The 26,253-nt window shown below is 56.0% G+C and overlaps 1 protein-coding gene across 4 annotated transcripts in view; it reads right to left on the reverse strand.

The window, feature by feature from the left end:
- Positions 1-26,253, reverse strand: part of PACSIN2 (protein kinase C and casein kinase substrate in neurons 2) — a 135,550-nt gene that overhangs the window by 12,123 nt on the left and 97,174 nt on the right. For all 4 annotated transcript variants that reach the window (XM_047866823.1, XM_047866825.1, XM_047866826.1 and 1 more), the window contains exons 3-6: positions 8,437-8,593; positions 6,195-6,430; positions 4,572-4,727; positions 69-244 (exon numbers count right to left, since the gene is read on the reverse strand). In XM_047866823.1, coding sequence (XP_047722779.1) covers positions 69-244; positions 4,572-4,727; positions 6,195-6,430; positions 8,437-8,593 — 725 coding nt within the window. The remainder of the gene's footprint in view (positions 1-68; positions 245-4,571; positions 4,728-6,194; positions 6,431-8,436; positions 8,594-26,253) is intronic.

The raw sequence follows: 26,253 nt of genomic DNA on the forward strand, positions 1-26,253 counted from the left end.
AGCTGTACGCAAAAGCCACTTTCCACTGACCACATGGTGACGTGCTCCCTCTCTAAACGGGAACTCACCTGGCCACGTTTGACAAGTCTAGGTGCTTCTGGACTTCCAGCAGGACTTCCCGGAAGAAGCGCAGGCGCTTTTCCTCAAACTGCTGGCACTGCTCAAACACCTGCTCCATGTTCTCCATGTACTGGGGGGTGCCCTGGTCGAGCTCCTTCAGCGACTTCTCATACTTCTCTTTGGTCTACAAGAAAAGCCGGCACCACGGGACGAAGGTTCATCTCCGCTCACCCCGGCTCCCTCTGGCACAGAGAAAGCCAGCCGGGCTCTGCGCCACCCTGTTCCTCACCAGCCTTTGTCCCTTTCCGCCACTTCTGGCGTCATCGGCATCTAGACTCGTCAGGTGACAATATTCGGGCAGACGCTTTGAGGGACTTCATAGGGAGTAAGCAGGGTGAGGAGCTGGGACCCAGCGTCCAAGGATCGACTTCCTCAACGCCCCTCAGGTCCCAGCCCACGGGACTCCCGCTCCACCCCTGATCCCAAAGGGGACACCCACCCGAGCTGGGTGGGGAAAACACTGGGCAAGGCGCCCTTCCCACCCCCACGTGGCCAGGCCCCCCAGGCTCATCGCCGAGGCCTCTACAGATTCCAAACCACAAAGAGCACAAGCTCTGGAGTCTCACAGACTCCACTTTCAAATTCAAGTTCAAGTCCAAGCCCCCCCACTTCTGAACTGCAAACCACACTCTTGGCATCTGCTGGGCCTCTCAGCTAGAACCAGCCCAGACAGGTAGATGCTGGGGAAGGGCTGTTCACTCTGGAGCCCAGGGCGCGTGGTCTCGAGCACCAACCACTGCCACGCTGACTCCCACCCACGTCATCTACCCGTGTCCTCTCCCCCCGGGGAAGGGCTGCCAGGTCACCCACGCGCCTCGGGCCTTGCCCACGACAGCGGTGACTCAGAAGTTATGTCAGAGGCAAGATCACGGGGTTGAGTGCCGGACAGACATGGGGGCGGGTCCTGGCACCCCATTTTCTGACAGCCCCACTTTCCTCCGCAGAACATGAGGTACAGGCAAACCTTGCCTTATCGTGTTCCACGGGTATTGCATTTTTTCACAAACTGAAGGTTTGTGGCCACCCTGCGTGGACCAAGTCTATCGGTGCCACTTCCCCAGCAGCATTCGCTCACTTCAGGTCTCTCGTCACATTTGGGTGACTCTCGTAATACTTCAAACTTTTCCGCTATTATTACTATTATTATGACATTTGTCATGGCGATCTGTGACTAATGATGACCACGTGAAACCTCAGTTGATGGTTAGAACTTTTTAGCAATAAAATATTTAATTAAGGTATGTACGTCGTTTTTAGACGTAATGCCACTGCACACTTTGTAAATTACACTATAGTATAAACGTATCTTTTATATGCACTGAGAAACCAAGAAAGTCATTTGACTTGCTTTACTGTGACACTCCCTTCGTTGTGGCGGGTCCAGAACCAAACCCCAGGGCCTGCACTTCTACTTCGACATTCTGGTATTTAAATGAGGTAACACAAGATGGGCACCAAGTTGCACAAAGCAGGAATTCAAAAAAGTTCTGGGCCCCTTGTCCTCCAGCCCACTACACTCCCCTACACAGCTGTTCCTTCAGAGACTGTCCTGAGAAGGGATTTTACCAGAAAGGAAGTATGATAGGACCACGGTAGTATCCTGGGGCAAATGGAGGGACAGCAGAGCTGGGGCGGTATTTCCGATAAGCCTTTCCAGCTGGGGCCGTATTTACTGTAAACCTTTCCACTATGGAGACCCTGAGACACGAGGGTGATCACGGACAGGTGGGCTGGCCACGCAGGAACTTGGCTTTTCTGGTCCTGATGACAGTGTGGGCTTCCAAGAAAGGGCTGAGCCTCCCTGAGCCGTTACAGGCCGCCTCGCCTTGAGGATCAAGGCCATGCCTTGGAACCCCGGCTGTGGGTCCCCCGCAACCTCGGGGGCAGCTTCTCTGCCCCCGCTCGAGACCCCAAGTCTACTCACTGTCTACACTGCTTCCCTCCCAGACACGCTTCTGTGACTCAGGCCCTGGAAAACTCCCCTTTATGCCCCAGGGATCTCTCTTCTCAAAGACTTCCCCAACAGGCCCCATCCACTCCCTGGAACAACCCCCTGCCCCCTCCCATATCTACCGTTCCTTGTCCTGCTTCTGAGCCTCCTGGCTGGGCTTGGGTCCTCTGTGACCCCAGAGAAAGGTCACCCCTTCCAGTTTGGGCATTCCCAGCAAGAACAGAGAGCCACCGACTGCCCTGATTATTCCTCCTCCTCCTCATCGGCCGCCTGCACGTGTGAGGCCCTGTGTGGGATCACTAGCTCGGAGGCCCGAAGACCTGAAGCTCTAGTTTAAACACCCGGCGCCCAGCGGTACCATCAGGGCGACACAGAGCAACCACTTCTCTGGGATACTTCAACACAGCAGCCTCCCTGGGCACCCCGGGGCACCCGGTGGCGACCAGACGCTCCCCAGGCACGTGGCCCGTGTTCACAAACAGTCCGGCCCCAGCAAAGGCCAGATAGAGAGCGCTATCACCACCACTGGGGAATCCCCAGCACAGAGCACTTAGAAAGTTCCCGGTAAACATCCATGGAGCAAAACGAGAAGCAGCCTTCGCTCTCCTGTGGACGGTGACCTTTAGCACTGAACGTGAGGAGTTCCTTTCTGATGGATACTGCGAGGTGCAGTCACTGCCTGACCGGTAAGAAATACAGAAGGGCGTGTGCAGCCAGTCAGTGTTGGTTTTTGGAAACCGCTTCAGGAAGGGGAGGTGGGGGTGGGGGTGCCCTCCTCTCTGGGCTGGCTCTCGGCCTACGAGGACCATCGTGCTTCAAGGTCACCGACCAGACCGCAGAGCCAGGAGGGAAATCTCTACAAAGCGGCCCAGTCATCCTGACAGGTGCCTTACATCTGACCTCGGACCCTGGGTCTGTTCTGCCGAAGCATCGATTTAGTGAACTCTGTTCGGAGCGGCTGGAAATAAAACAGGAAAGGTATGTGTCTTCGTCTCCCTCACACCCACACCCCGACGTGGAAACGGCGCATCTCTCCTCTGGGCACCGTCCTGGGCACCTGGCAGAAGCGGCCCTCAGCACCCCGCCGGCCTCACGTTCCCAGAGCCCAGGTGCCCTCCCTATTCAGCGCGTAGCCCCAAGGCTCCTGACCCGATCCCATAGCGGAGGCAGCAGCTGCTCTAAAACCCCACATTCCTGGCCCTGCCCCAGGCCCAGAACCAGGAGCGGGGAGTGGGGGCTTGCTCCCCAAGAGGCTCCGGTGCTCGCTCTGAGGGATGGGTTCTTCCACAGATGACATTCTGCACGACCCCGCCTCCTCGTTACGCTGACGACAGAGCAGCGAGGAGCGGAGAGAGAGGGTACGGGCCGTCCCCCGCTCACACCACCAGCTGGCACAAGACTGAGCTTCTCCCAACGCAGTGTCCTCAGTCACACACAGAGATGCCACCACCTAAGTCCCCGGCTCAGTGGTGCTCACCCAAGCCAGACATGGTGGAGGGTGTCCACGGAGCAGCTCAGGGCTCCTGCTTCCCCTCGGCCTCACGTCCTGTCCCGGCCGCAGGGCCTCTCCACTTCTCTGCGTCTCTCTCCCCAGACGCAGGCTGGCGTCTCCTCGCTCAGCCCTGCCGCAGAGCAGCCCCTGACGGCCCCGGCCCCCTGCACCCTCACCGCACAGCAGAGGCGGTGGCCCGGGGCCTCGCTCACGTCAGCTCTCACTTCCTGGGAGCTTTCAAACGACGTGAACCTGTCCAGCGTTGGCATCGCGTGCCCCGGCCTTCCGGGCAGGATCACTCCGGCCTCCGCGGGCACCCTCACGGTCACACCGCCCTCCCGTCCGCTCTCTGATCCACGGCACTGCACAGAGGGCACCCAGGATGCCACGCTGCCTGTGCGCCTGCACCTCTCCAGGGCCTTCACCGCTGGGCCCTGCTCCCTCGACCCCGCCTATGGCCACAGTGCCCTGGGCCTTCCTGGCACTCCCGTCCTGCCATGGGACTCCTGCCCCTCACCACCAGAGCAATCCCTGTAAGCTGTGGTCCTCCTCCACACCTGTGCCCTCCCCAGGTTCTGGAACCTTCTTTCAGTGGCTGTTAGCAGTGTCAGAAGCTCCTCACCACCTGCCTTGCAAGACCACTGGCAATTTGGACATCATAACCCCCTGTGCCAGCTCAGACGTCAGCTCCCTGCCACTGACGTTCACGCCTCCACGTCCCGCACAAGCTGTTCCCGCCTGGCTGGCAGCAGCCCCACCGCCCTTCCCTGAGCAGAGGAATGGCCCGTTCCCCTGCCTGTCCAGCACTCGCTTCCGCCCCAGTCCTGAGCGGGGCACGGGGGGCCGCGGGAAGGGGCTCACTGCGGAACTCTCTCGAGGGCAGCACTGGGTTCCGCTGCCGTGGCACCTCCCCCCGCATCCGCTCCAGCGGCGACAAAAGGCCGTGGGCCAGACGGGTGGCCAGCTGAGGCACGCGCGTTCAGCGTGGAAGAGCTGTGCCTGGTTTACCTTAAGAACATCTTGCTTGCATTTTTCTACTTTGTCTTGCAACTTCTTAAGCTGCTCGGGGTTGAGGGATGGGTCTGCTTTGCTGTTGGTTTCTCGTGACGTGGCCAACTTCTCCTCTTTGCACGCCGCGTGGTAGGCCTTCTTTGCTGCCTCCACCTGCGGGGGGAGGGAGCTCCTGAGCGCCACGTCGGGAGCACAGAGTCCCGACTCGAGGCTCCACAGACTCGGCTCGCGCCACGCAGACGAGAGGGAGGAGCAGGTGCAGAGCTCTGCGCGCCGCACGATCGCGACAGGGCATCCAGCAGACGCTGGCGCGGTGCCTGCCTGGGGCCGGGTGCCCTCCTGGGCACCGGGGGTGCGGCACCCAAGGCACCGGGCTGTCACGGAGCTCTCCGTCCAGCCAGAGAGGCAACTACAAGAGACGGCTGAAGAACAGAGTCAGAGGGTAATGAGTGCCAAGGAGGAGAGAAGAGCGGGGAGGGGACGCCGTGCTGAGCTGCATCCGGAAGCTGGGGAGAGCCGGCCGAGAGACGCCACGGAGCAGGAATGGGAAGGAGGTGTGGCTGGCTGCGGGAAGAGCATGCCAGGCGGCTGGAACAGCGAATACAAAGTTCCAGGGCTAACGTGAGGGGCTGGTGTTGGGAGGCAGAGTCACAGGACACGTGTTCCACGGCTCTCTCACATATATACACGCACGCACACAGGCGCATACATGTGCACATGTCTGTATAGTTTTTTTTTTAAGTTTTTTTAAAGTTTTCATATTTTTAAAAAGTTTTTAAATGTTTATTTTTGAGAGAGAGACAGAGTGCAACTGGGGAATGGGCAGAGAGAGGGAGACACAGAATCCGAAGCGGGCTCCAGGCTCCGAGCTGTCAGCACAGAGCCCGACGCGGGGCTCGAACTCATGAACTGCGAGATCATGACCTGAGCCGAAGTTGGGCGCTCAACCGACTGAGCCACCTAGGCGCCCCTGGAGGTGTGTATCCTTACTTCACAGACATTTCCCTGCTTAAGCCAAAGTCACAGAGTTCATTCTAGAGAGGAAAGAGTTTTGTAACCGTGGCCTCATGAGGGGGATAATCGTTACAAATGAGGCCGCGGACAAGAAGAAAGGAGAGTGGCGAAGGCCGAGACAACAGAGAAGAGGAGAGCCTGTCGTTACAACCCAAAGACAGAGGTCTGTTCTGGGCGGTTCTGGGGAGGAGGAAGGCAGTATGGCTCCGGAGAAAAGCTGGGGGACGGGCAAGGAAGGAAGCAGCACGGCCACCCAAGGAATGGGGCTGGCGAGCTGCGGGTGGTGAGGGCAGGGGTGCGTGTCTGAGAGCCTCCCGCGAGCCAAGGCTGGGCGAGGCTCAGTGGCTTCGGTTGCTACGTTTGGAAAAACCAGTATCAGTATCATCTGCAAATTTCAGAGAAAAACACATACAAAAGAAACATTTCAAATTAATCCTTTCTACTAGCCCAAAGGGACTCCGGTGTCTTGAACTGGAGTCAATCTTAGCTACCACGGGCCTCCGAGGGGTGGCCCGTCTCTACCGCTGCCCAAAGCAGTCAGAGGGGGAGCAGCCAGGAAGCAGGGGCGCCGGGCCGGGCAGGGAGCTGCCTGCCGGAGGCATGCACCTCTTTTAGCTTCTTGGCCCAGGGCTTCTGCGCCTTCCGAAAGCCGTCCTCCGCCTCTTTGGTCTCCTTGAAGCCTCCCATCATCTGCTTGTGAAAGGCTTCCTTCTGCCAGTTCTTGATCTTCTCGAAGTCCTCGTTCATCAGTGAGGCCTTCACCTCCAGGTGCAGCTCGCTCACTCTCTCCGCCTCGGCCATGACCGCCGTCCAGGCCTTCTCCACCGTCCCGTACTGGGGCCCTGGCACAGGAGAGAAGCTGCTGGTTACTCGGCCGCGGCTCCCAGAGGGGCCCTGCCGTGGGGATTTGCTCTGTTAACCTGTCTCTGCTGTGAGGACCGGATTCTAGGCCCAGCAGCCTGGCTGCTGGGCCGAGAGGTTTCCTTTGGGTTCTTTCAGATCTTTTTCTCTCAGTGGCTGTTCCTTTTTCAGCCTGGGATGAAGAAAGAATAAGGAAGCGAAGCTGGATGGACTCAGCCATTCTTTTGTTAGGGAAATCAGGGGATTACCCACATTTCCTTTTTTTGGAGTCACTAAGCTCTTTAAAAACTCGAATTTCTGCATCTTGGAAGTTTTTCTTTTTCCTAATTAATATTTTTTAAATGTTTATTCATTTATTAGGGTAGGGGGGTGGGGAGAGACAAAGAGAAAGAGAGAGAACATCCCAAGCAGGCTCAGCACTGTCAGCATAGAGGCTGACATGGGGCTCGAATTCATGAACCAGGAGATCGTGACCTGAGCTGAAATCAGGAGTCAGACACTTAGCCAACTGAGCCACCCAGGCGCCCTAGCATCTTGAAAGTTTTAATGTGCTTAGGGCTGGCTGGAGAAGGAGGTGCCTCTGAAGTGAGCTGACCTCTCCCCCTTCTTGAGGCCTCTCCCTTCCCCGTGGGGGGCTCTCCAGCACCTCTCTCATTCACTCCCAGGAGGAGCCTGGCTCAGAGCAGGAACTTGAGAGCTGCTCGTCAAACAGAGGACTGTCTCCTCAGCAGAATGGAAGCCCTGTCTTGGGGAGAGGAAGGAGAGTTGGAGGCAGGAAGCGCTCTGGCCAGATGGAAATCTCTAGGCAGCGGTCCCCTCGCACGCTGCACTCAGGAAGGAAGCTCGTAATCGGCCTGTCACTCTGTTGAGGGTGTGGGGTGCTGGCCTCAGGTGAGGGAGGGAGAAGCTGTGACAGAATCTGAGGGGGACAAGTGCTGTTTGACCTGTGTACTGACACAGAGAGGCACTGGAGGGGTGGGTAGCCGTGGGGGGTGTGAACCCTTCTGAACCTCGACTCCCTGTGTCTACAGCACAAGCTGCTCCCTGTCCCGCCTCGGTCTGCCACGCAGTGGTGGGATCCACGCGGTGAGGGGGGCAACGGTGCTCTGTGAGCCTCAAGTTTTGCATCAACACAAGGGACGGTGCTGGCAGCTGGACCCCAAGAGGTGGAAATAAAGTAACAAGTTACGGCTCCTCGTCACCCGTGCGTGACCACCTCACTCCCTGGCACCTGCTTGTACCAAGGCACTGTGCTAACCACCCCCACCTGACTGACGACCAGTTTCAGCAACAGGGGAGACACGGGCAGCTGGTCTAGACCGGGCCGAAGCTGCCTGGGCTCCCCCCCTCCCCCCGCCGGACCCCGAGGCCAGCGGCCTGACTTCCCCATCCTCTGAGGTGGGCTGCCACAGGAAAGGGCCTGCCCCACGGCACACCCTGAGAAAGCCCCACCAACCAGCTTCTGTCGCAGGAAACCCTGGAAGCCATCAAGCCCCCCTCTACTGCTGGGAGGTGCGTCCTGAGCACAATCCATATCTCCGGCAGCAGTCGGTTACCAAACTCCAGAATCTTCTGAGCGTTTTGCTAGGGAGGGAGCTGGGGCAGAACGCACACCATACGACACCTCTAGTTATTCCTGTTAAAATTCCAAATTAGAAAGCCTGGCGATGTCACCATCTAGTCCTTCCTGATCTGCCACACAGCCAAGCTTACGAAGAAACAACCCTCTGTGTCAGACCCGCCGTGCAAAGCAGCCAGCTCTCTGCCATGAGAGCGCTGACTCGAGTCTGGGTCCCGAAGGCGTCGTTCCGGGTTAGGCTGGCAAGCGTAGCATGTCCTACGGATGACCGGGGCTCCGCAGAGGGGGGGCTCGGGTGCTGTCTGCAGAGAGGAGCCCCGTGCCGCAAAGAAAGGGGAAGAGAGCTCACCCCGCCCGCGCTGCTGGGTGACGGCGTCCCGCTGCCCCCCGGGGCGGCGGCCTCCCTACCCTTCTCCACGAGCTGCCTCCAGCGCCGCGCCCACTCGGTGAGCTGCTGCGCGTACGCCTTCTCGATGCGCGCCCGTTCGTGCAGGCAGTTCATGAGGTCGCTGCACAGGCGGTGGCCATCGTCGATCCGCTTCACCGTCCGCTTGTAGTTCCCAACCTAGGAGACAGAACCACACGGTGAGGCCGGGGCCCCCTTCTGGGACTGGGGCAGACCTGACCCCCGCGACTGCACGCGTGGCCTCCGTGCCAGCCGGGCTCATCCACTCTTCCACTCAAAAGGCACCCTGTGTTGTTAGCTGACAAGCTCCCCATTTTTATTACTGGCAGGAACATTGAAAAAAAAAAATTCAGAGCTCAAAAACCACGTGGCCAGCATCCACACTCTGACACCACGGGCCAGGGAGGGGGACAGACCAGCACAGGCAGGGCTGTGGTGGAGGGAATGGCGAGCTGAAGGTGCCCAGAAGGGCATCTCGTGTAGACCAAGGGGTCAGGGACAGCTCCTGGAGCAAGTGCTGTCTGACTAGAGCGATAATAATAATAATAATAATAATAATAATAATAATAATAATAATTTAGTGGCTCGGATCTAAATTATTCTATAATTAATATTACAGAACTGGCTAAAGACCTTTGGAAAATCACTGGTATAAACAGGTTTCAGGCACCTCCCACTTTAACATCATCCCATGCTGGATTATCATCACTTCCCGATTAGAGCCCTCAACACTCTCCCACCTTCTGAGCACCTACTATGTGCCAGGCAACACAGCAGGTGTTTTGCACCTGCAAATACTGCCCTGCCATGGCAAGTAGGAAGAAGATGAGAAAAACAGGGCTTAGGGGATGACCTAGGTCACTAAGATCGGGGGCAGCAGCTGAAGGCAGCATCTCAAACGGCTCCAGGTGGGACCGTCTCCATGGCAAAGCTCAGGCTCCTCTCTGCTTTGACCAGTGTTAAGGTGAGTTTGGACTACATTCTCTCACATATGAAAAGAGAGACTAGCTCGTTTAAATTATCAAATATAGGGGCGCCTGGATGGCTCAGTCGGTTAAGCATCTGACTTCGGCTCAGGTCATGATCTTGCAGTTCATGAGTTCGAGCCCCGCATCTGTCTCTGTGCTGACAGCTCAGGGCCTGGAGCCTGCTTCGGATTCTGTCTCTGTCTCTCTCTGCCCCTCCCCTACTCTCTCTCTCTCAAAAATAAACATTAAAAATTTTTAAAATAAACTATCAAATATAACAGAATTAAGAAATATTAGTGGCTGCACTGGAGTGAGGATCAAAGCGTTCACCAGACCTCACCTAGAAGGGCAGCGCGGACACTGGGGCGCTGGAGGAAATGTGGCAGAAAACGATCATGCCATTCCAACCCTTCCTTCCCACTCGCTTCCAAAATCTTCAACTTTTACCAACTTTACCATTTCTGAAGGTCTCTCTGCTGGCTGATCCCTCTCCTATTTCACCCTTGTTTAGACTCAGTCTGGAAGCTCCTGCAGAACAGAGGACTAGGTCCCACTCCTACACAAAAGGGGACAGTCCTCGCTCTCCCGGGCAGGCTGCAGAGACCGACAACGGCACAGCCTGTTGAACTCGGGTTTACGAAGAGTTCACACTAGAGTTTCTCCTGCCCTGAGCTGAACTAACCGAGGGGAGGGGGGCAGTGGTGAAGTCCTTGAAGAGGGACAGAACACGGGGGCCCCCGGAATGCCATGGGCAACAGGGGAGGAGCTCTGGCCCCTCAGGAAGGGCTGTCACTGAGGCCAGAGAGGACCCCGCTTCCATGGGGACCAGCAAGGAGCCCCGGAGGCCAGGCGGCCCGGGCAGCCTTCTCCACCAGACGCCGAAGTGCACGCACGGCTCCGGGAGCCCACTGCCAGGTGGTTGCTCCTGACCAAGACAGGCAGCTTTCAACTGTATCCTCAGCAGGCCCTGTCATTAGCGAGGCAAAAAGCAAACGTTTCACAACCAGCTGGAAGTGACACCAAGTGCTCACTTCCCTTTAAAATAGGGTCCCGCTGTCATCTTGAAATCTACAGCAGGATGGAAAAATAAATAAATAAATAAATAAATAAATAAATAAATAAATAGCCAACCAAACACAACTCTGTGTCGCTGAGCTGGCGGCCACAAGGGCTAAGATCATCGCAGCTCGATTCAGGCTCGACGGGCGACGTGAGACCTTGACGTGGAGCTGGCTTTCACCTGTCACCAACAATATCCAAACTGGTAATCAAGATCACAGCGTGTTGGCTCTCCAGAAACCTACCCACCTCTCTGCTTTTCAAAAGCCTCGTAAAAAAATTTTAGGGAACAGAAGAGGGTATCTGTTAAGAAGGCACACGCTGGTCCGAGCCAGGTCCTGAGCAGTACCTCAGGCGCTGTTCATACTTAAGGACAACTCTTGAAATCTGAAATCGCATTCCCAGCTGCAGCAAGGAATGCAGGCAGGACGTTTCCAGAATCATGTGTTTTGGGTTTAAATGTTGGCCGCTGTGACCACTGCTGAGGCCAAGGGGAGAAGGGAGTGGTCATGACAACAGGCACTGAGATGCTCTAGGAACGTCTGCCCTACTGGGCTTTCCTCCATTAAAAGGCTACATATGGGCTCGAGACGCCTATCCCTTTAGTCTACACCCAGGGACGTTCACCAGGAAGTACTATTAACATCTGCACAAACTGCCCAGTGACAGAGCGATGTGGCCTTCCCGCTCCCCTGAGCAAGGTCTTGGAGGTCAGGGTGCTGACAGCTGTTTCTCTAGACTGAAATATAATCTACGTACAATAAAATTCACCCTTCACAGGAATACAGTTAGACGAGTTCAGATGCATGTAAGCCGTGTGTACCAACACCGTATCAAGGTACAGAAACTTCCATTTCCCTGCCTTGTCCCCCGTGCCCTCCTGCAGTCAGCCTCTGCCCCACACAGCCTCAGCAGCCACTGACCTGATTGGCGTCCCTTGTGGGGGCAAAGGTCAGGCCGCCCCAAGCCAGGCCACTGTGGCATGAAGATTATTTTGAGTTAAAAAGCAATCAAACCCCAACAGATTCAGGAAAAGCTCTTTACCTCCCCCACCCCCGACCCCCCACTGCCTAAAAAGGATCTGGATTGAGGACCTGCTCCAGGAAGAAAGCTATTGTATGCCACAGATAACGTTATTCTGTGAGCTAGGTGTGGTGGACAGAGAAGGGCCCAGGAAGGCCTGTCTGATCAAAGTTCTCTCTGTCCCATTGTTTCCTGGCGGCTCGGCAAACATTTGTCCACCAAACACTGACTCTTTTTCATTTACCTGTGAATTACATTCCTTCCCTTTGAAGCCCCAGACCCCTACCCCTTCTCCTTCGTTCAGGATGACAGACACACCTCGCTTTGCCTGTCTTCGGAATATGCCACGTGTGTGTGGATTCCCCAAGTGTACAAATTAAATTTTTTCTTCTTCTGTTAATCTGCCTCATGTCAATTTGATTCTTAGTCCAGCCAGAAGGACCTTGAAGGGCACAGGAAATTCTTCCTCCCCAACACCCTTTACCAAGACGTCCGGGATAAATGGAACCACCCAGCACGTGGCCTGGCCTTTGAGCCGGTTCCATGTTATTGTCTCGGTCAGTAGTTTATTCCTTTTTCCTACCAAGAGCTGTTCTATCGTGTGGAGACACTGCCATGTACTTGCTTGCCCTTTCGTCCTGTTGAAGGACACTGGGGTTGTTTTCAGTTTGGGGCAATTACAAATAAAGAAGCTATAAAGATTCCTGGGCAGGTCGAACACTTAAGAGTGGGAATGTTATACAATAAGCACACATCCAACTTTGTAAGAAATTGCCAAACCGTGACCCCAAGTGGCTGCACATTTCGCCTCCCAGCTGCAGGGTAGGAGGGTTGCGACTGCTCTGTGCTCTCCTTGGCACTTGGCGCCGTGTCGGGTTTATTTTTGTAATATTTTACCATTTTGTTTAGTACGTGGCAGTTGTCTCACTGTGATTTTAATTTGCACTTTCCTAACGTCTAGTGATGCTGACAGCCTTTTCTCGCTCCTGTCTGCCACCCATATGTCTTCTTTGACAGAGTGTGCTCTCTTTGTTTTAATACATTAAAAAAATTGAGGTATAATGCCGACTGGTTTTTGAAGTGCAAGAAAAGTTAATTTGCAAATACGTGACACAGCGATCGTATGATAAAGTGAGGACATACATGGTTAGCTATTTTTGCTTTACCAGTTTTGTAGTTTAAAAGTTTCTCTCTTGCTTTTTTCTTTTTTTGTTTTTTTTTTTAATGTTTTTATTCATTTTTGAGAGACAGAGAAAGAGCACAAGCAGGGGAGGGGCAGAGAGAGGGAGACACAGAATCTGAAGCAGGCTCCAGGCTCCCAGCTGTCAGCACAGAGCCCGATATGGGGCTCGAACTCACGAACCGTGAGATCGTGACTTGAGCTGAAGTTGGTCGCTTAACTGACTGAGCCACCCAGGTGCCCCTCTCTCTTGCTTTTCAAAACTCTGGTTTATGGGGTGCCTGTGTGGCTCAGTCAGTGAAGCGGCCCACTTCGGCTCAGGTCATGATCTCGCAGTCTGTGAGTTCGAGCCCCGTGTCGGGCTCTGTGCTGACAGCTCAGAGCCTGGAGCCTGTTTCAGATTCTGTGTCTCCCTCTCTCTGACCCTCCCCCGTTCAAGCTGTCTCTGTCTCAAAAATAAATGTTAAAAAAAACAAAAAAAAACAAAAAAAAACACTGGTTTGTTCTGAGATAGCCAAATGGCAGATAACTTTACGTAGAAATTTAAAAACTTAACAAGATTTCTTCCAAACCTTATTATCAGTTGATTTATTCACAGAAAGCCCGGTAGGGTCTGAGGCCACCTATGTTTCTAAGTTCCTCTAAATTCAGGCTCACCCCCTCAGATACCGAGATACTAAAGGCATACACTCACCACACATGTCCGTGGGTGCAGGGCTGGGACACCCCCCTTCCTCAGGGGCTGCCCAGACAAGGGGAGGGGCGAGAGGTGGGGAAGGTCTACTGGAGGCAACATCCAGACCAAATTTTCAAGGACCAGTAGGACGCTGGCCAGGTTAAAGGCAAGGAGAGAAGGAGAGGGACACATCTGGAGAGAGAGAACAGTAGGGGCGACAAGCTCTGCCAGCAAGGAGACCCGGGGGTGCTGGCCATGAGGCATGGAACGAGGAACACAGAACGCAAGGGAACGACTGGCCACTTCGATGGGGGGTTGGGTGCAGCTGGGGGGGGGGGGAATCAGATGGTGAGAAATCTCGAGGGTCAGGCGTTCATCCTGGAAGGTGCCACGCTCAGGGGCTGGGCGGGGGGCTGGAGGGGCAGGGGGGGCGGTTTCAGGAGTGCGAAGCTTCCAGAGGAGGGTGCAAGCGTAACCTCCTCAGGCTGGGGCCTCAGCAGTGGGGACAGAGAGCGGAAAGGCAGGACAAGGGACTGCTCTGTCCTCCGGGTGGCAGGTGGGGGCAGGATCCCAGTGGCCAGGCACCTGGCCGGGGGCGGGGGGGGACTGTAATTCATGCAGGTTGGGCTTGGAAAGAGCAGAACCACCACCTTCTAGAGTCCTCCAGAAGCCACTCTCTTGCCCCCACTCCTCTAGGGGGCCACACTCCTCCCCACCACCAAGCTCACTGTCCTCCGGGGAATCAGAATCACTCCATCCTCTCTCCACTCACAACTCCCTACCCTGAGGCCTGGAGGGAGCCCCTAGCAGTCAGCCCACCTCTCCCTTTCTCTAAGTCTGACTCCAGTCGTTCCTCGGGTTTCCTCCACCCCAGGGGCTGAGAATCCAGCGTCAGACACACCTTGGGGTTTATAGTCAGCTAAGACGAGTCTGGGGCTGGAGGTGCAGCGATCCCTGTGCAGAAACATCTGGGTAATTGGGAATCAGAACAGAGACAGTGGGCTCTGTCCAAACCCCAGCAGGTTTATAATTACAGGGGCGCCGGGAGGGACTGTTTATAAACAGGTCGCACCAGCTCCTCGTTTATCCTCTGGGTGGAAACAGTCTGGAACTGCCTTTCACAAGGACGCTGCACAACGCCTGCTTCTCTGACTTTAGAGCCAACTTATCCAGACTAATCCCCTTCTGTGGAGCACGGTGGCCAAAGGCAACAGGAAAGCTGGAGGATTTGGAAGCAGCCCGGTGAGACCTCCAGGCTCCCAGGCGGGTGACAGGGCGAGCGAAGGCAAACCCGCAGCTCCTCGGAGCCCCCCACCTGTCGGCCTCCCAGTGCCAGGGCTGGGCCCCAGTACAGGCTCAGCTACCATCACCTATGCTAACCACAGGCCACTGGGTCAGAGGAACCTACAAGGTACCACGTACTGGTCATCTCAAGTACACCTTCCATTTTATTCTTTGTACCCTCCTCTTTGGCTGTTGACCACCAGACCCATCACAGACAGATTACCTGTTACAGCCTAAGTCCCAGAGTGAAACCAATGGCCCAAGTGAGAACGGAGCCAGGCAGGGCCGCCCCAAAGCCTACACTCTCCTACCCTGAGCTGCCTTGGCTCCCTCCTGCCCGTGGCTCATCTCAACACTACCAACGTTCCCAATGGACTTGGGGCCCCCCAGGAGCCCCAGTGAGGTTGTGGCTGCCTCACTGCCGACTCGATGCACAACAGAGTGAGGGAGTGGCAGCCTGTGCCCCAAAACACCCTGCCCTCCCCAGCCAGTTCCTGTGTCCATGCCTCCAGACAGCTTTACTTCCTGCCGTCCCGAGCTGTGCAGGCCAGACCTGCAGCGCACAGGACGTCAACCCCCAAATACCGTGCGTCTCACACTGTGCCCTAAGAGGGTGTGGACCTCCTCATCCACCACTCTTCCCCCATTGCCTTCCACGGGGTCTGCCACACAGCTGGCACTCAGTAAGAATGTAAGATAGGACCAGAAAGTGACTACAAGAAAATACAGGTGACTTTGGGCTGGGCAAGATCCTTAAAATTTCAAAAGTCAAAGCTGTGCGCTTACATGCATGCGTGTGTATGTATATGAATACATCTTTTTTGCATCAAAAATTAAGGATTTCTGTTCAGAAGCCAACACCACAGACAAAGTTAACAGACCACAAACACTGTTTTCCAATCTGCTATGTCTAAATTGACAACACGATGAACTGGAATATCCCAGTAAGTCCTATATACCAACATGAAAAAGGCCCCGAGGGAAGTCGGGCAAAAGGTATGAACAGGCAACTTCAGAGAGAAGCAAAGTCCAAGGGGCTGACGGCAGCGAGGCGCTCACACTCGTGTGATTGGGGAAATGCCCACGATCTCAAGGCTCTTCACCTGACAGACTGGAAAACCCCACAGAGTGGGAACTGACAAGCGTGGGGCAGGGGGGCATACGGCATACGGGACCCTTACTGTATATACTGGGGGAAGGTAGCCTGAGGCAGGCCTGAGAACAACCAGGCAGTAATTAAGTCATTAAGCAGACACATGCCCTGTGAGGACCTGGCAATTTTGTTCCTGAGTCATCCCCACAGAAATGTTCTCTTGGGCTGTGGGCACACAGGAGTCTTCACCCTGGGGAATGCATGGGTGAATGGGGGCGGGGGGGGGGGGGGGGGAGCTGTGGCACACCAAGGTGGAGGCAAGCGGCGGGAAAAGTGCAGGACTGGGGTACAGATCTTGCGACCTGCACGGACCTCACGAACAGAAGGAAACAGAACGGCAACGGTAGGCAGCATGACAGCTTCGGTGTGAATTAAAAACAGCCGCACACAAAGCAAGGCTATCAAGTTTACGAGAACCCGGGCTAACACAAGCCATGACACTAGAGAAGGGAAGGGACTAGCGTCAAAGGCAGGGAGAGAGATGGTGAAGGACGTGGGTGTTGGGTCGCATCCACCTACCAGTCCCAGCTGTCTAATGAGGCACAGCTTGCCTTCCCCAGGGAGGCTTCCCTGAGACCAGCTGTCCCTGCAGGACCACCAAGGGGGAGCACCTGTAGCACCTGCACTTGCAGACAGGTGGGGCCAATTCCCCACCACAGGCTCCTGCTTGCTGGTCCACGTGGGGGCCACGAGAGCCCTTCCAAACACTGTCCCCATGGCCTGCAGCCACAGCTCGACCCACATGGGTCACGATCGTGCGTGTTCGCCGCCTCCCTGCCCCAGCCGGACTGCAAGCCGCTGGCCACGGGCATCACAATGAGTGTTTCTCAGCAGCAGCAGCAGCATCATAAAAGAGCATGTCAATGCTGTGCCAGGCAGTGTAAAACAGCTCTACACGTGTCCCCTCCTGTGACAATCCTCAGCAGTGGATACCATTAGTGTTTCCATTTTATAGGAAAGGCAACTGGGGTCTAAAGAGGCAGAGTCACCCACGATCGTGCAGCCAGAAAAAGGAAGAGCCCGCCTTCCAGAACCTTCCTCGGGCTGAGAAGAGAGAGAGTAAAGCCAAGACTTAACGAGTCAATGTCAAGTGATGTGTGTGTTTCCAACCAGCCTTATGGGTCCCAGGGAAGGCCACAGCAGAGTTCAAGACAGAGAAGTAACGTACGGGCCCTGTTCCTGATTCCACTGTGTGCCACTGAGGCTCATCAGGAACCCCAAATCTGTAAACTACTAAGACCACTTGCCGAAGATGACCTCGATTTCACGCCCAGAAGGCTTATTATGCCCTTTAACGTGGGACACTGAAGGCCCAGGCACCACAACTGCCCCTTGCACATCCTGGAAAGGCAGGTTCAAGGGCGAACCAGCTGTGCGGAGCTGACGGACAGAAGGAAAAGCCCTTGGTGTTGTCCCTCCCTCCCGGCAAGTCCATGGAATCAGAGTCAAATGTTTTATCCAAAGCTGATAAAGCACACGGAGAGGCTCCGGGACATTCTGAAAGACAAGGATGAAAGATGACCCTGTTGGGATTCCTTAACTATAGGCCTGCAGACAGTGGGGAGATTGGCTGAATGAGCTTCTGTTACCTGGTTTGAGTCCCCCAGCCCCCAGCCCTCTCTGATGTGGCCGCCTCTCAGGAGGGAGAGGCAAAGATCTGGGCCTGGCCCGAAATAAATGGCCTTGTGTGGGTCTCTCTCCCCACGTTTCTATTCCTTCAGCTGTAAGGCAGAAGTAGAACTGATTTCGTAAGGACTAAACACACTGGGCTAGGGTGGGTTTATGGTACGGGCCGGTTTCTTCCCGGTCGGGTGCACTCTTAGCCGGGCTCAGGCATCGCTGGACAAGACCGGGCCATTTCTGCAGGTTGTCCATGGGGGCATAGGATCAGATGACCTCCAAGGGCCCTTCTCAATTAGAGGATTTCTAATGGAAGGGCCTGTCAACGCTACCAGCTGGCCGGCTGCCCCCGAAGCCCTCATAACTCAATTTCTGACAGCCTGGTGCCACCCTCTTGCCACACACCAATGTGTCATCAACACCTAACTGCGCCAAGAACTGTGGGAGGGACGAGGGATACAAACTTCTGTGGTCCCTACCTTCCTGGGGTTTGTGGTCAGATAAATAACACAATTACAGACGGTGACAAGTTCTGGAAGGAATGCCCTGGGTCATCGGAGTTGCCTGAAGGAAAGGGTGTCTGTGGCAAGAGCAGAAGAGAACTCTGAGGGGCAAGGCTGCTTTCTGAAGGCTTGAGGCAGGATATCAAGGCCCCACGGAGCATGAGCCACACGAGACGCCACCCCCTCGGGGAAACTGCCCCCCCCCCCAGCTCACCCTCCCTCACTACTCCAGTATGGACACATGTAGCTACAAGCCCAAATGCGGTAACACAGTGGGTTCCGAGGGCAAGGACCGTGCCTTTATTCTCCGTCCTCCGGGCCAGGCCCACAGAGGGCACCCCGTAAGATCCTCTCAATGCCCGAATGCCGCTGGAGTGGGAATCCCCGCTCCACGCACACAGGGAGGGACGGCAAAGTTGCTAAGCGTTCAGCTGGACGCACGGGCAATGAAGTAACTCGTGATCCTTTATCGTGAGCCATTCCAGCTCTCCTCACAAAACTAAAAGGAATGGACTGTTGGAGCACCACCAGAGAGTACCTCCAGGGATGACGGATGTCACTAACACTCGTGCCGATCTGGAAAGAGCCGTTTAAGCAGAAAGCAGCAGAGAGCCCCGCGGCTGCTTCACTCATGCTGACGAGGCTTTCCTTCAAACCCAGGATCCGAGTTAGTTCGGCCCCGGGTCTACTCGTGCCCCAGGCAGGCCGGGAGCGCTCCAGGCCTGGGCCTTGGGGTGTCGCCACTTCCCCACCCACGTGCCTGGTGGGGCGCACGTCATTTGCCACATCCCGCACACAGAGGCAGGGGAGCCCCACGGTGCCAGCGCAGAGCCTCCTGTCTCAGCCTAGCCCAGCCCCTACTCTGAACCCCCCTTTTTGAACGGGGTCACCATCGACTTCAGGGTTGTGCAATCTGCTGGGCGCCTGAAGGCACCGGGGAGCGCGGACTCGCTCTGGAAAACCCTCGAGTCTGTGCCTGCTTGCAAGCTGTGCTCTGGCGCCCCTCGTTCTATGGGGCTCCACCTGACTTCTCCCCGCTGCCTTCCAGCTGGGCTCGCCCACCATCTGGGCTCCCAACTCACCCTGCACTGGAACCAGAGGATCTAGGAGTTCCCCACCTTGGTGCTCCCCTGAACCGGCCCTAACCTCACCGGGCTCCACCTCCTCAAAACGGGGTAATGTCATTCACCTGGCGGGGCTCCGGGAGCCCGAACTGTGCTCTGGCTGCCTCTGACCCAGCGCCAGTCCCGTCTCACTCCGGGGCCTCACTCCGGTCCCAGATCCGGTTTTCAGCTCTCGCTCCCAATGCTGACCGGCCCTGCCGGCTGTGCCTGGAACCATGCTCACAAAGTAGGAGGGTGAAGAAATGAGGCTCCTTACCCTGCCAAGGCACCCTGTGCCGCTCGACAGTTTCAAAGCACAAATCCCAGCCTTCAGCACCGTGGAAGATCAACTGCTTATCGATCTTTAAATGTCCCAAATGACAAACGAAAAAAAGAAGACCCAGAATCCCAGAAATTCCGGTTCTCAGGTCTAACTCCAAAGGCAGAACACATCGTGTTGAGAGGAAGGATGCGTTTAAACAAAGTTACTTCAGAGCTGACCTCCTCCTAGGGTGGCCAGCTAGGTTCACTGTGCTCTGCGCCCTCAGCATGTGATACTCAGTGTCAGCAAAGGCCCGGCGACACCCATGGACTTGTCCCGAGCACAGCACACGCCCCACCTGCAAGCCATCACCCCCAAAACTCCACCCTGGCTCTCACATATGCTCACCCTTCAGCCGAGTGCCCGGGAAACAGCACGAGGACACGGCTGCCCAGTGATTAGGTCACTACCCTCCCTGAGTCTCCCTCACCCCAGGCAGGCGCTGGGCGAGGGGCACCCCACTGCCGTAAGAGCTGCCGCTAACCTGGATGGTGAGCCGGGTCTTGCCAGGTGCGTCAGCCAGGGCTCGCTGGCAGCTGTTGTCGGAAGCTCTAACAGTGAAAGGGGGCAGGGACAGTTAGAGAGCTGACAGCAGGTGAACCCCTGGGGCACAAAGCCAAATTACCTTGGGGGAGACTGCCGGACTGGAAAAGTGAGAACAGCACTTCCCCTTCCTTCCAGGCCCAGCCCCTCCCCAAATCCCGCTTCCACAGTCCCCCCCACCCCTCCCTGAGTCCCCTGCCTCAGAATTCCTGGTTCTACCTTCATGATTCCTGCAACCACCCCACACAACACACACACACACACACACACACACACACACACACACACACACACACACACACGGGCTGCCTCACCCTAACTCCAGGCCTGGGCCCCTCAACTCCAGCCCCAAACGTCTGCATACAAATGTCTCCATGGAGCTAAGCCAGCAGGGCCTAATTGAGCATTCAAGAGCCCACCAGCTCTAAAATTGGGTAATTCTATTTATTTACTGAGTAGAAAGGGAAAATGTTGTATCTTACATGGCTTAAACAAGTTGCTTTCACATCAATGAGATCAAACAAGAGAATAATTTATCTTTGGAGGACACGCGAAGCACCTTGAGTGTTCGATTCTCTCAAGGAACGGCTCCTTACGTGCAGTCTGGATGGGGGGGGGGGGGGGGAAAGCCCGTTCCCGTGTACGCAACATGCACGTGCAGGGCCGAGAAGCGGGTGAGCAAGGAGGCCACACTCCCCGGGGCTTGGGAATCACGGCCAGGCCCTGTGGAGGCTGACTATAATCCCCGGAAGCATCCCGAGGAGGAGAGGTCCGCCTAGGAACCCGGGCAGGCTGTCTCTCTATTCTGAGCCCGAGGGTCACACGCTCGCGAACAGTGGCGCCAGGGTCCGACCAGACAGGACCCAACCGTCTTCACGCTGAAGCAGAAGCATTAAGTGTGTGGCGCTCAGAGCAAAGGGGCACTTCTCTCCCGTAAGCAGCTCCCGGGAGGCTGAGAGCTGAGGCGAGAGAGCAGTTCCAGAGGCAGGCGCCTGGGCCCAAACCCCGGCTCCGCCACCGACTACTTCCGGGAAGCTGGGCATCCGCCAACCACCCGAGCCTCGCTTTCTCCACCTGCAAAGTGGAGATGACCATCTCAGAAGGCAGTTGTAAGAACCGAGAACACCCACAAAACCGGAGCAGGGGCCTGGCACAGAGCACGGGTGCATTAAATGCTAGCCATTATCACTGTTTTTTATTTCTAAACTCCTCGTTTTCGGTTAACGTTCCTTTTAACGCGTTCTGCTAAAAGTACACGGACCGTAAGCACATAGCTTATGCGCGCACAGCTGGGTGACTTAGCAGCGAGTACACACTCACGCATGGGACACGGGGGCAGGGGGACAAAAGTCCCTGCTCGCCCAGAGCCACCTCTGACACAGCCCTGGCAAGCCCACTCGGGGGGGGGGGGGGGAGCCTCTTCCGCATCCTCAAAGCATTTGCTCTGGACCGTTTAAAAGGCCCTTGTATCTGTTTTATTCATGCCGTGTCCCCAAGGCCTAGCACGGGGCCTGGCACGTGGCAACGCTCTACAATTGTTCACCGAAAGACTGATTTCTGCCCACTATTGTGGTTATCTGCACACATATTTTAATTCCAAATATTTCACGCAAGCTTATGAGCAGAGCAGGTCTTACCACCCAGCATCAAACCTCTTCCTTTCTCTGGCTTACTCATGCATCCAGTCAACGATCATTCAGCGTGTCAGGCACCGTGCTAAGTCCCAGGCACCCAGGCATGAGAATTTGAGGATCGAGAATCGAGTCCTCGCCCTCAGGTTCTCAGAGCAGCAGAGGGAGACGCACACGGTGAGACTACACGCTGGATGGGCCTGCAGGAAGGCCGCCTGAGCCCCGCCAGAAGGGGTCAGGGAAGGCTGCCTCGAGAAGGAGCTGGAAGGAAACGGAGATCAGGCTGGAGGAAAGACCACGAGGAAGGCAGGCAGCGCCCTGTGGACAGGAGCCTGGGGGTGCTCCGTTTAGCTGAAGCCTAGGGCAGTGCCGCTCAGGAAGAACCAGGTGGTTCAGCAGCTGCCAGCACGGGCTTAGGTCTTAGTTATGCTAACGAGTATGGCTCCACTGTGGAGGTGATGCAGAAAACAGAAGCTTCCCATCCCCAGGGCAAGGAATCGCACAGGTTTGCTTTTCTGGATGAGCCGCCCTGGCTTCAGGCTAGAGAACAGACTGAACACAGCACAGGGGAGGCCAGGGCCCTGACCCTCCATCATGACGCAGCAGGTACTAGTTTGCCTGAAAGAATGAATGAATTAGAAACTTTAGGGCAATTACGGCCTGCCACCAGCCTGCCGGGAGCTAGGCCTGAGCACGGTGGGATTACGACAAAGCCGATGCACCCACAGACAGGCCGTCACGCGGAGGAGAACTCCGTCCAGGCCTGCGTACATCAGGGCAGTGGCCGGAGAGCGAGTGGAATAGGTCACTGCCACAGAGCACCAAGGTTGTTGTTTCCATGTGCCTTGTGCCTCCGCTCACCGTCCCCCTGCTGCCCTGTGACTGCCCGACGTGGCAAATGTTGTCTCTGGGGTCTCAAGACCGTGGACTCAGCCCAGGGTCGGACCACGGTGGCCGCCATCAGGCTCTGCGGAAGCCACGGACACAGGGCACCGGCATCTTCTGAGTATGTTACCTACGAAACTCGTCTAGAGGGACAGGAGAAGCGCACCCCGTTCCACGCGGACAACTTTCCAGGCCAAACAGTCCTGCGTGTGGAGACGCCCGCAAGTGATACCCTGTCTCCACAGTCCGAGAGGAAGCTGCAGGGGGAGGTTTCTGTGAAGGAGGCACCTGCCGACTCTTCGGGGGCCAAGGTTCCCAGAACACGTTACAGCAAGACACTTCTGTCCTCTTCATCCCCCAAATACTCTTCTCCTCCAAGGCTCTTGGCGCCCACAGAGCGCGCGGTATGGGTCAGCCCCAGCCTGGCTTCTCTGGGGAGATGTGAGCTCTAAGCACACATATGACCGGCGGCGGAGCAGAACCCCTGCCTCGGGGATGAGGTGGATTCAGAGCCCAGTTTCTGAAGTTAGCAGTAGGCCCTCCCAGCCCGGCCACCATGGGGTCCTCGGAGACCCGGGCAGCAGCAGGCCTGCAGGTGACAAACCCGCCATTTTGTGTGCGGAGCCCCCGAAGACAGAGGAGGCCAGGCTCTCCTAGGAAGCACTGGTGACACTTGAAAAGCCCCACAACTCGCAGCCGAGGCTCTCAGTGCACCGGCCCCAGAGCCAAAGAGAAGACCCGGGAGCAGGGCCTAGAAGCAGCGGACACAGTGGGAGGGCCCTCGGGCTTCTGGAAAGAGCCAGAGCCAGAGCCAGAAGACGTGCCAGAGGTAACGGAGCCCCCCTACCCCCGCCGGGAAGCCTGTGGGGAGGGGACGTGCCAGGCTCCAACTTGCCGAAGAAGCCACCCGCTTGCTGAACAGTCTCCCTTGGCCCCAACCTACCCAATCCCACATGACTTCCCGCCTCCAAAGAATTCACGGTCTTCAGCCCTCTGCAAGGCCCTGCTCATTCCGGCCTCCAGACTTTGCTCCAACCCAGAAGTCTGCCCCATCTCCCTGCTCCCGACTCAAAGTCCAGCCCTACCCACCCCACACACCTTCCCTGGTGATTCCAGCCAGCAGGCTCTCCTCCTCTGAACGCCACGACGCCCAGAGGCAGACTGCGGCTTGGTCCCACGGCCCTCAGACCCCGTGGAGGCCAGCATCCGTTCTCCACCCAGAGCCTTCCCCGCGGGGCCCCTCTTCTCTAAATGGCTCACTCTGTGTTGGGTGATACACAAAATGTCCCCTCCAAATACCCACAAGCACTTCCATTGATATTAGTTCCTGTGGGTGATCTGTCCTCCCACAGATCAGGACCTGTTCGCTCATCTAGCAAACATGTGAGTGCGGAGTGAATACCAATCCCGCTCGGCCTCCAAAGCACCCTTCCTGCCCCTCCCCCAGGGGGAGCCCCACTTCCCGCCGCGCTCTCCAGCCAGCATTCCGGCAGCCCACACAGTGATCTGTCTAGTGTCGGTCTCTTCCCACGGGAGCTTACCTCCAAAGGTCACAGCCAAAGGCTCCTGGAGGGCAGGGTCATGTCCCTCCTGCACAGGCACATGGCCAGCATGCAGAAAAGGTTTCTGGAATGATCCACTCCAGTGAGTACCTTTCAGCAGAAAGGAGCAAGACTGAGCATGAGGACTTCTCCACCTCGAGACCACAAGGCTGTGTTGAGATTTGTACAGGTCTGTGGTCACATCAGTGAGAAGACACCTTTCGTGGGCAAGAGCGACCTTGCTGGCAGCTTGGAGAAATGCGCAGCTGGCCGCGTGCACCTACGCCACTCAGAGCCCGACGGGGCGGGTTCACCCTGAGCGATCGCTCCTCCCTTCAGCGAACACCCATCCCGGAGGAGGAGGAGGTGGGCAGCATGGAGTTATACAAGCTGAAAAGTGATTTCAGAGACAGCATCACAAGATGAGCCGACCCTGCCTAGAAAATAAATCGTTGGCCTTAGCATTCCTCAGGCAAAAGATGTTCTTGGCCGTGGACGTTATCGCAGCTAAGAATTTAACAGGGAGCCTGAGAGTTTCAATCAGCGACAGGACCTGTTAAAGCCACTCGATTTAATATATGCTGACACTATATACTGGCAACTTTGACCTTTTTTTTTAAAGCAGCAGCTGAAGGCTTCTGCAGTAGCCCTATATGTAGATCCCTGATGTCTCCAGAGCAGTTTCAGCCATCGACTGGGAACTCAAACGATGCTGCCAAACGCACCCTGCGGGAACAGGTGATGTGCTGTGTGCGTGCTGACCCCCAGCGCCCACATCGGAAGGGCAGAGCTCCCCGCCAGCACTTGTCCTGAAGCCCCTTTCCACTTTACACATGCTCATTCCTGGAACCCTCACGACAATACTGGGATATAGGTACCATTTTTACCCCCATCTTACAGATTGGGCAATTGAGGCAAAGAAAAACTAGTAACTTGCCCCAAGCGCCCCCACCCTCCACCCCTATGTAGTTAGTGATGAGCCAGGAGTCGAGCCTAGGCCGTACCTCTGAACCGGTCCCGGTGCCTCTCCTGGCCTATGGCTCACAAGGCCCAGCCCGCTGTGTGTGCCGACCTCTCTCTGCACTGTCATCCAGCTCAAGGCAGGTGCTGATTAGGACCAGACGGTAATGTCACCACGGTTACAAAACAAAAAGTTTCCCCACAGCTAAAGGATTCTGTCTAGTTCGGGTTCAAGGTCGAAACTAACGAGGACCTGAGTCCCCACCAGACGCACCCGGTCTCACCGGAGCTCACGGGAGGGCTCCGCACAGCCATCACTGGCTGGCCGTGAGTTGGCAAGGCCACAGTCTCCCTCCTGGGGGCGAGCAAGACCCGTCTGCCCGTGAACCTGAACCTGCATGGGGGGGCAGTCCTGAATTCCAGCACTGTCCCAGAGGCACCTCCAGACCGTATTCTGTAACTGCCTGTTCCAACACAGCTTCACATAGTCCACCACGGACACCCCACAACCCCCACGGCGTGAGGACATTCCTAACAACGCCAGGAAGCCACTGCTGCGGCGGCCGGACTCAACAGTGACTCTGTCGTCACCCTGTCACTCTTAGGGCCTTCTGAGGAATGTTTCCTGAGGCAGATGTACCTCTCTGGCTACTGAAATTTGGGCTCTGGCCTGGATATCCACCAGGGAGGCTGAGGGGTAAGGACTCGGACTGTCCCATTTCCCACTGGAGTCTCACACGACCTAGCACGTAGTAGCTGCTCATGAAACACAGACTTTTCATAAGATGAAGTATTCAGCTAAAAGTCAATAATGACCTTTTGGCCAACACATAGGAAAGAAAAGTGTTAACAGAACTTTGAGTTCCTTGCTCACGTTTTTTAACACTGGGCACCTGTGATCACTGTCTCTACTGGACAATAATATCAGATGGTGTTTGTTCTCAGACAAAACGATACACCTACTCAATCTCTGTTTTATGAAACTAATTCGTCCAAGTCCCCAGCAAACCCCAGCGCTTCCTCCTTATATCTCATGCCACTCGCGCCTCTGTTGCCTGGAAAGCAGCCACATGGGTGCTGACGTCTGTATTCTCACTTCATCCTGCAGCTTCCCCAAAGGCCAGTATCCTCTCTTTATTTTTTTAAGTTTATTTATATATTTTGAGAGAAAGAGAGAGAGAGAGAGAGAGAGAGAGCGCGCATGCACACAGGTGACTGTGTGCCCGCCAGTGGGGGAGGGGCAGAAAGAGAGGGAGAACGAGAATCCCAAGCAGGCTCCACATCGTCTGACATGGGGCTCGAACCCACACGCTGTGAGATCATGACCTGAGCCAAAATCAAGAGCTGGACACTTGACTGACTGAGCCA

This window comes from Prionailurus viverrinus, chromosome B4 (genome assembly GCF_022837055.1).
Source record: "Prionailurus viverrinus isolate Anna chromosome B4, UM_Priviv_1.0, whole genome shotgun sequence".
Taxonomy (NCBI): domain Eukaryota; kingdom Metazoa; phylum Chordata; class Mammalia; order Carnivora; family Felidae; genus Prionailurus; species Prionailurus viverrinus.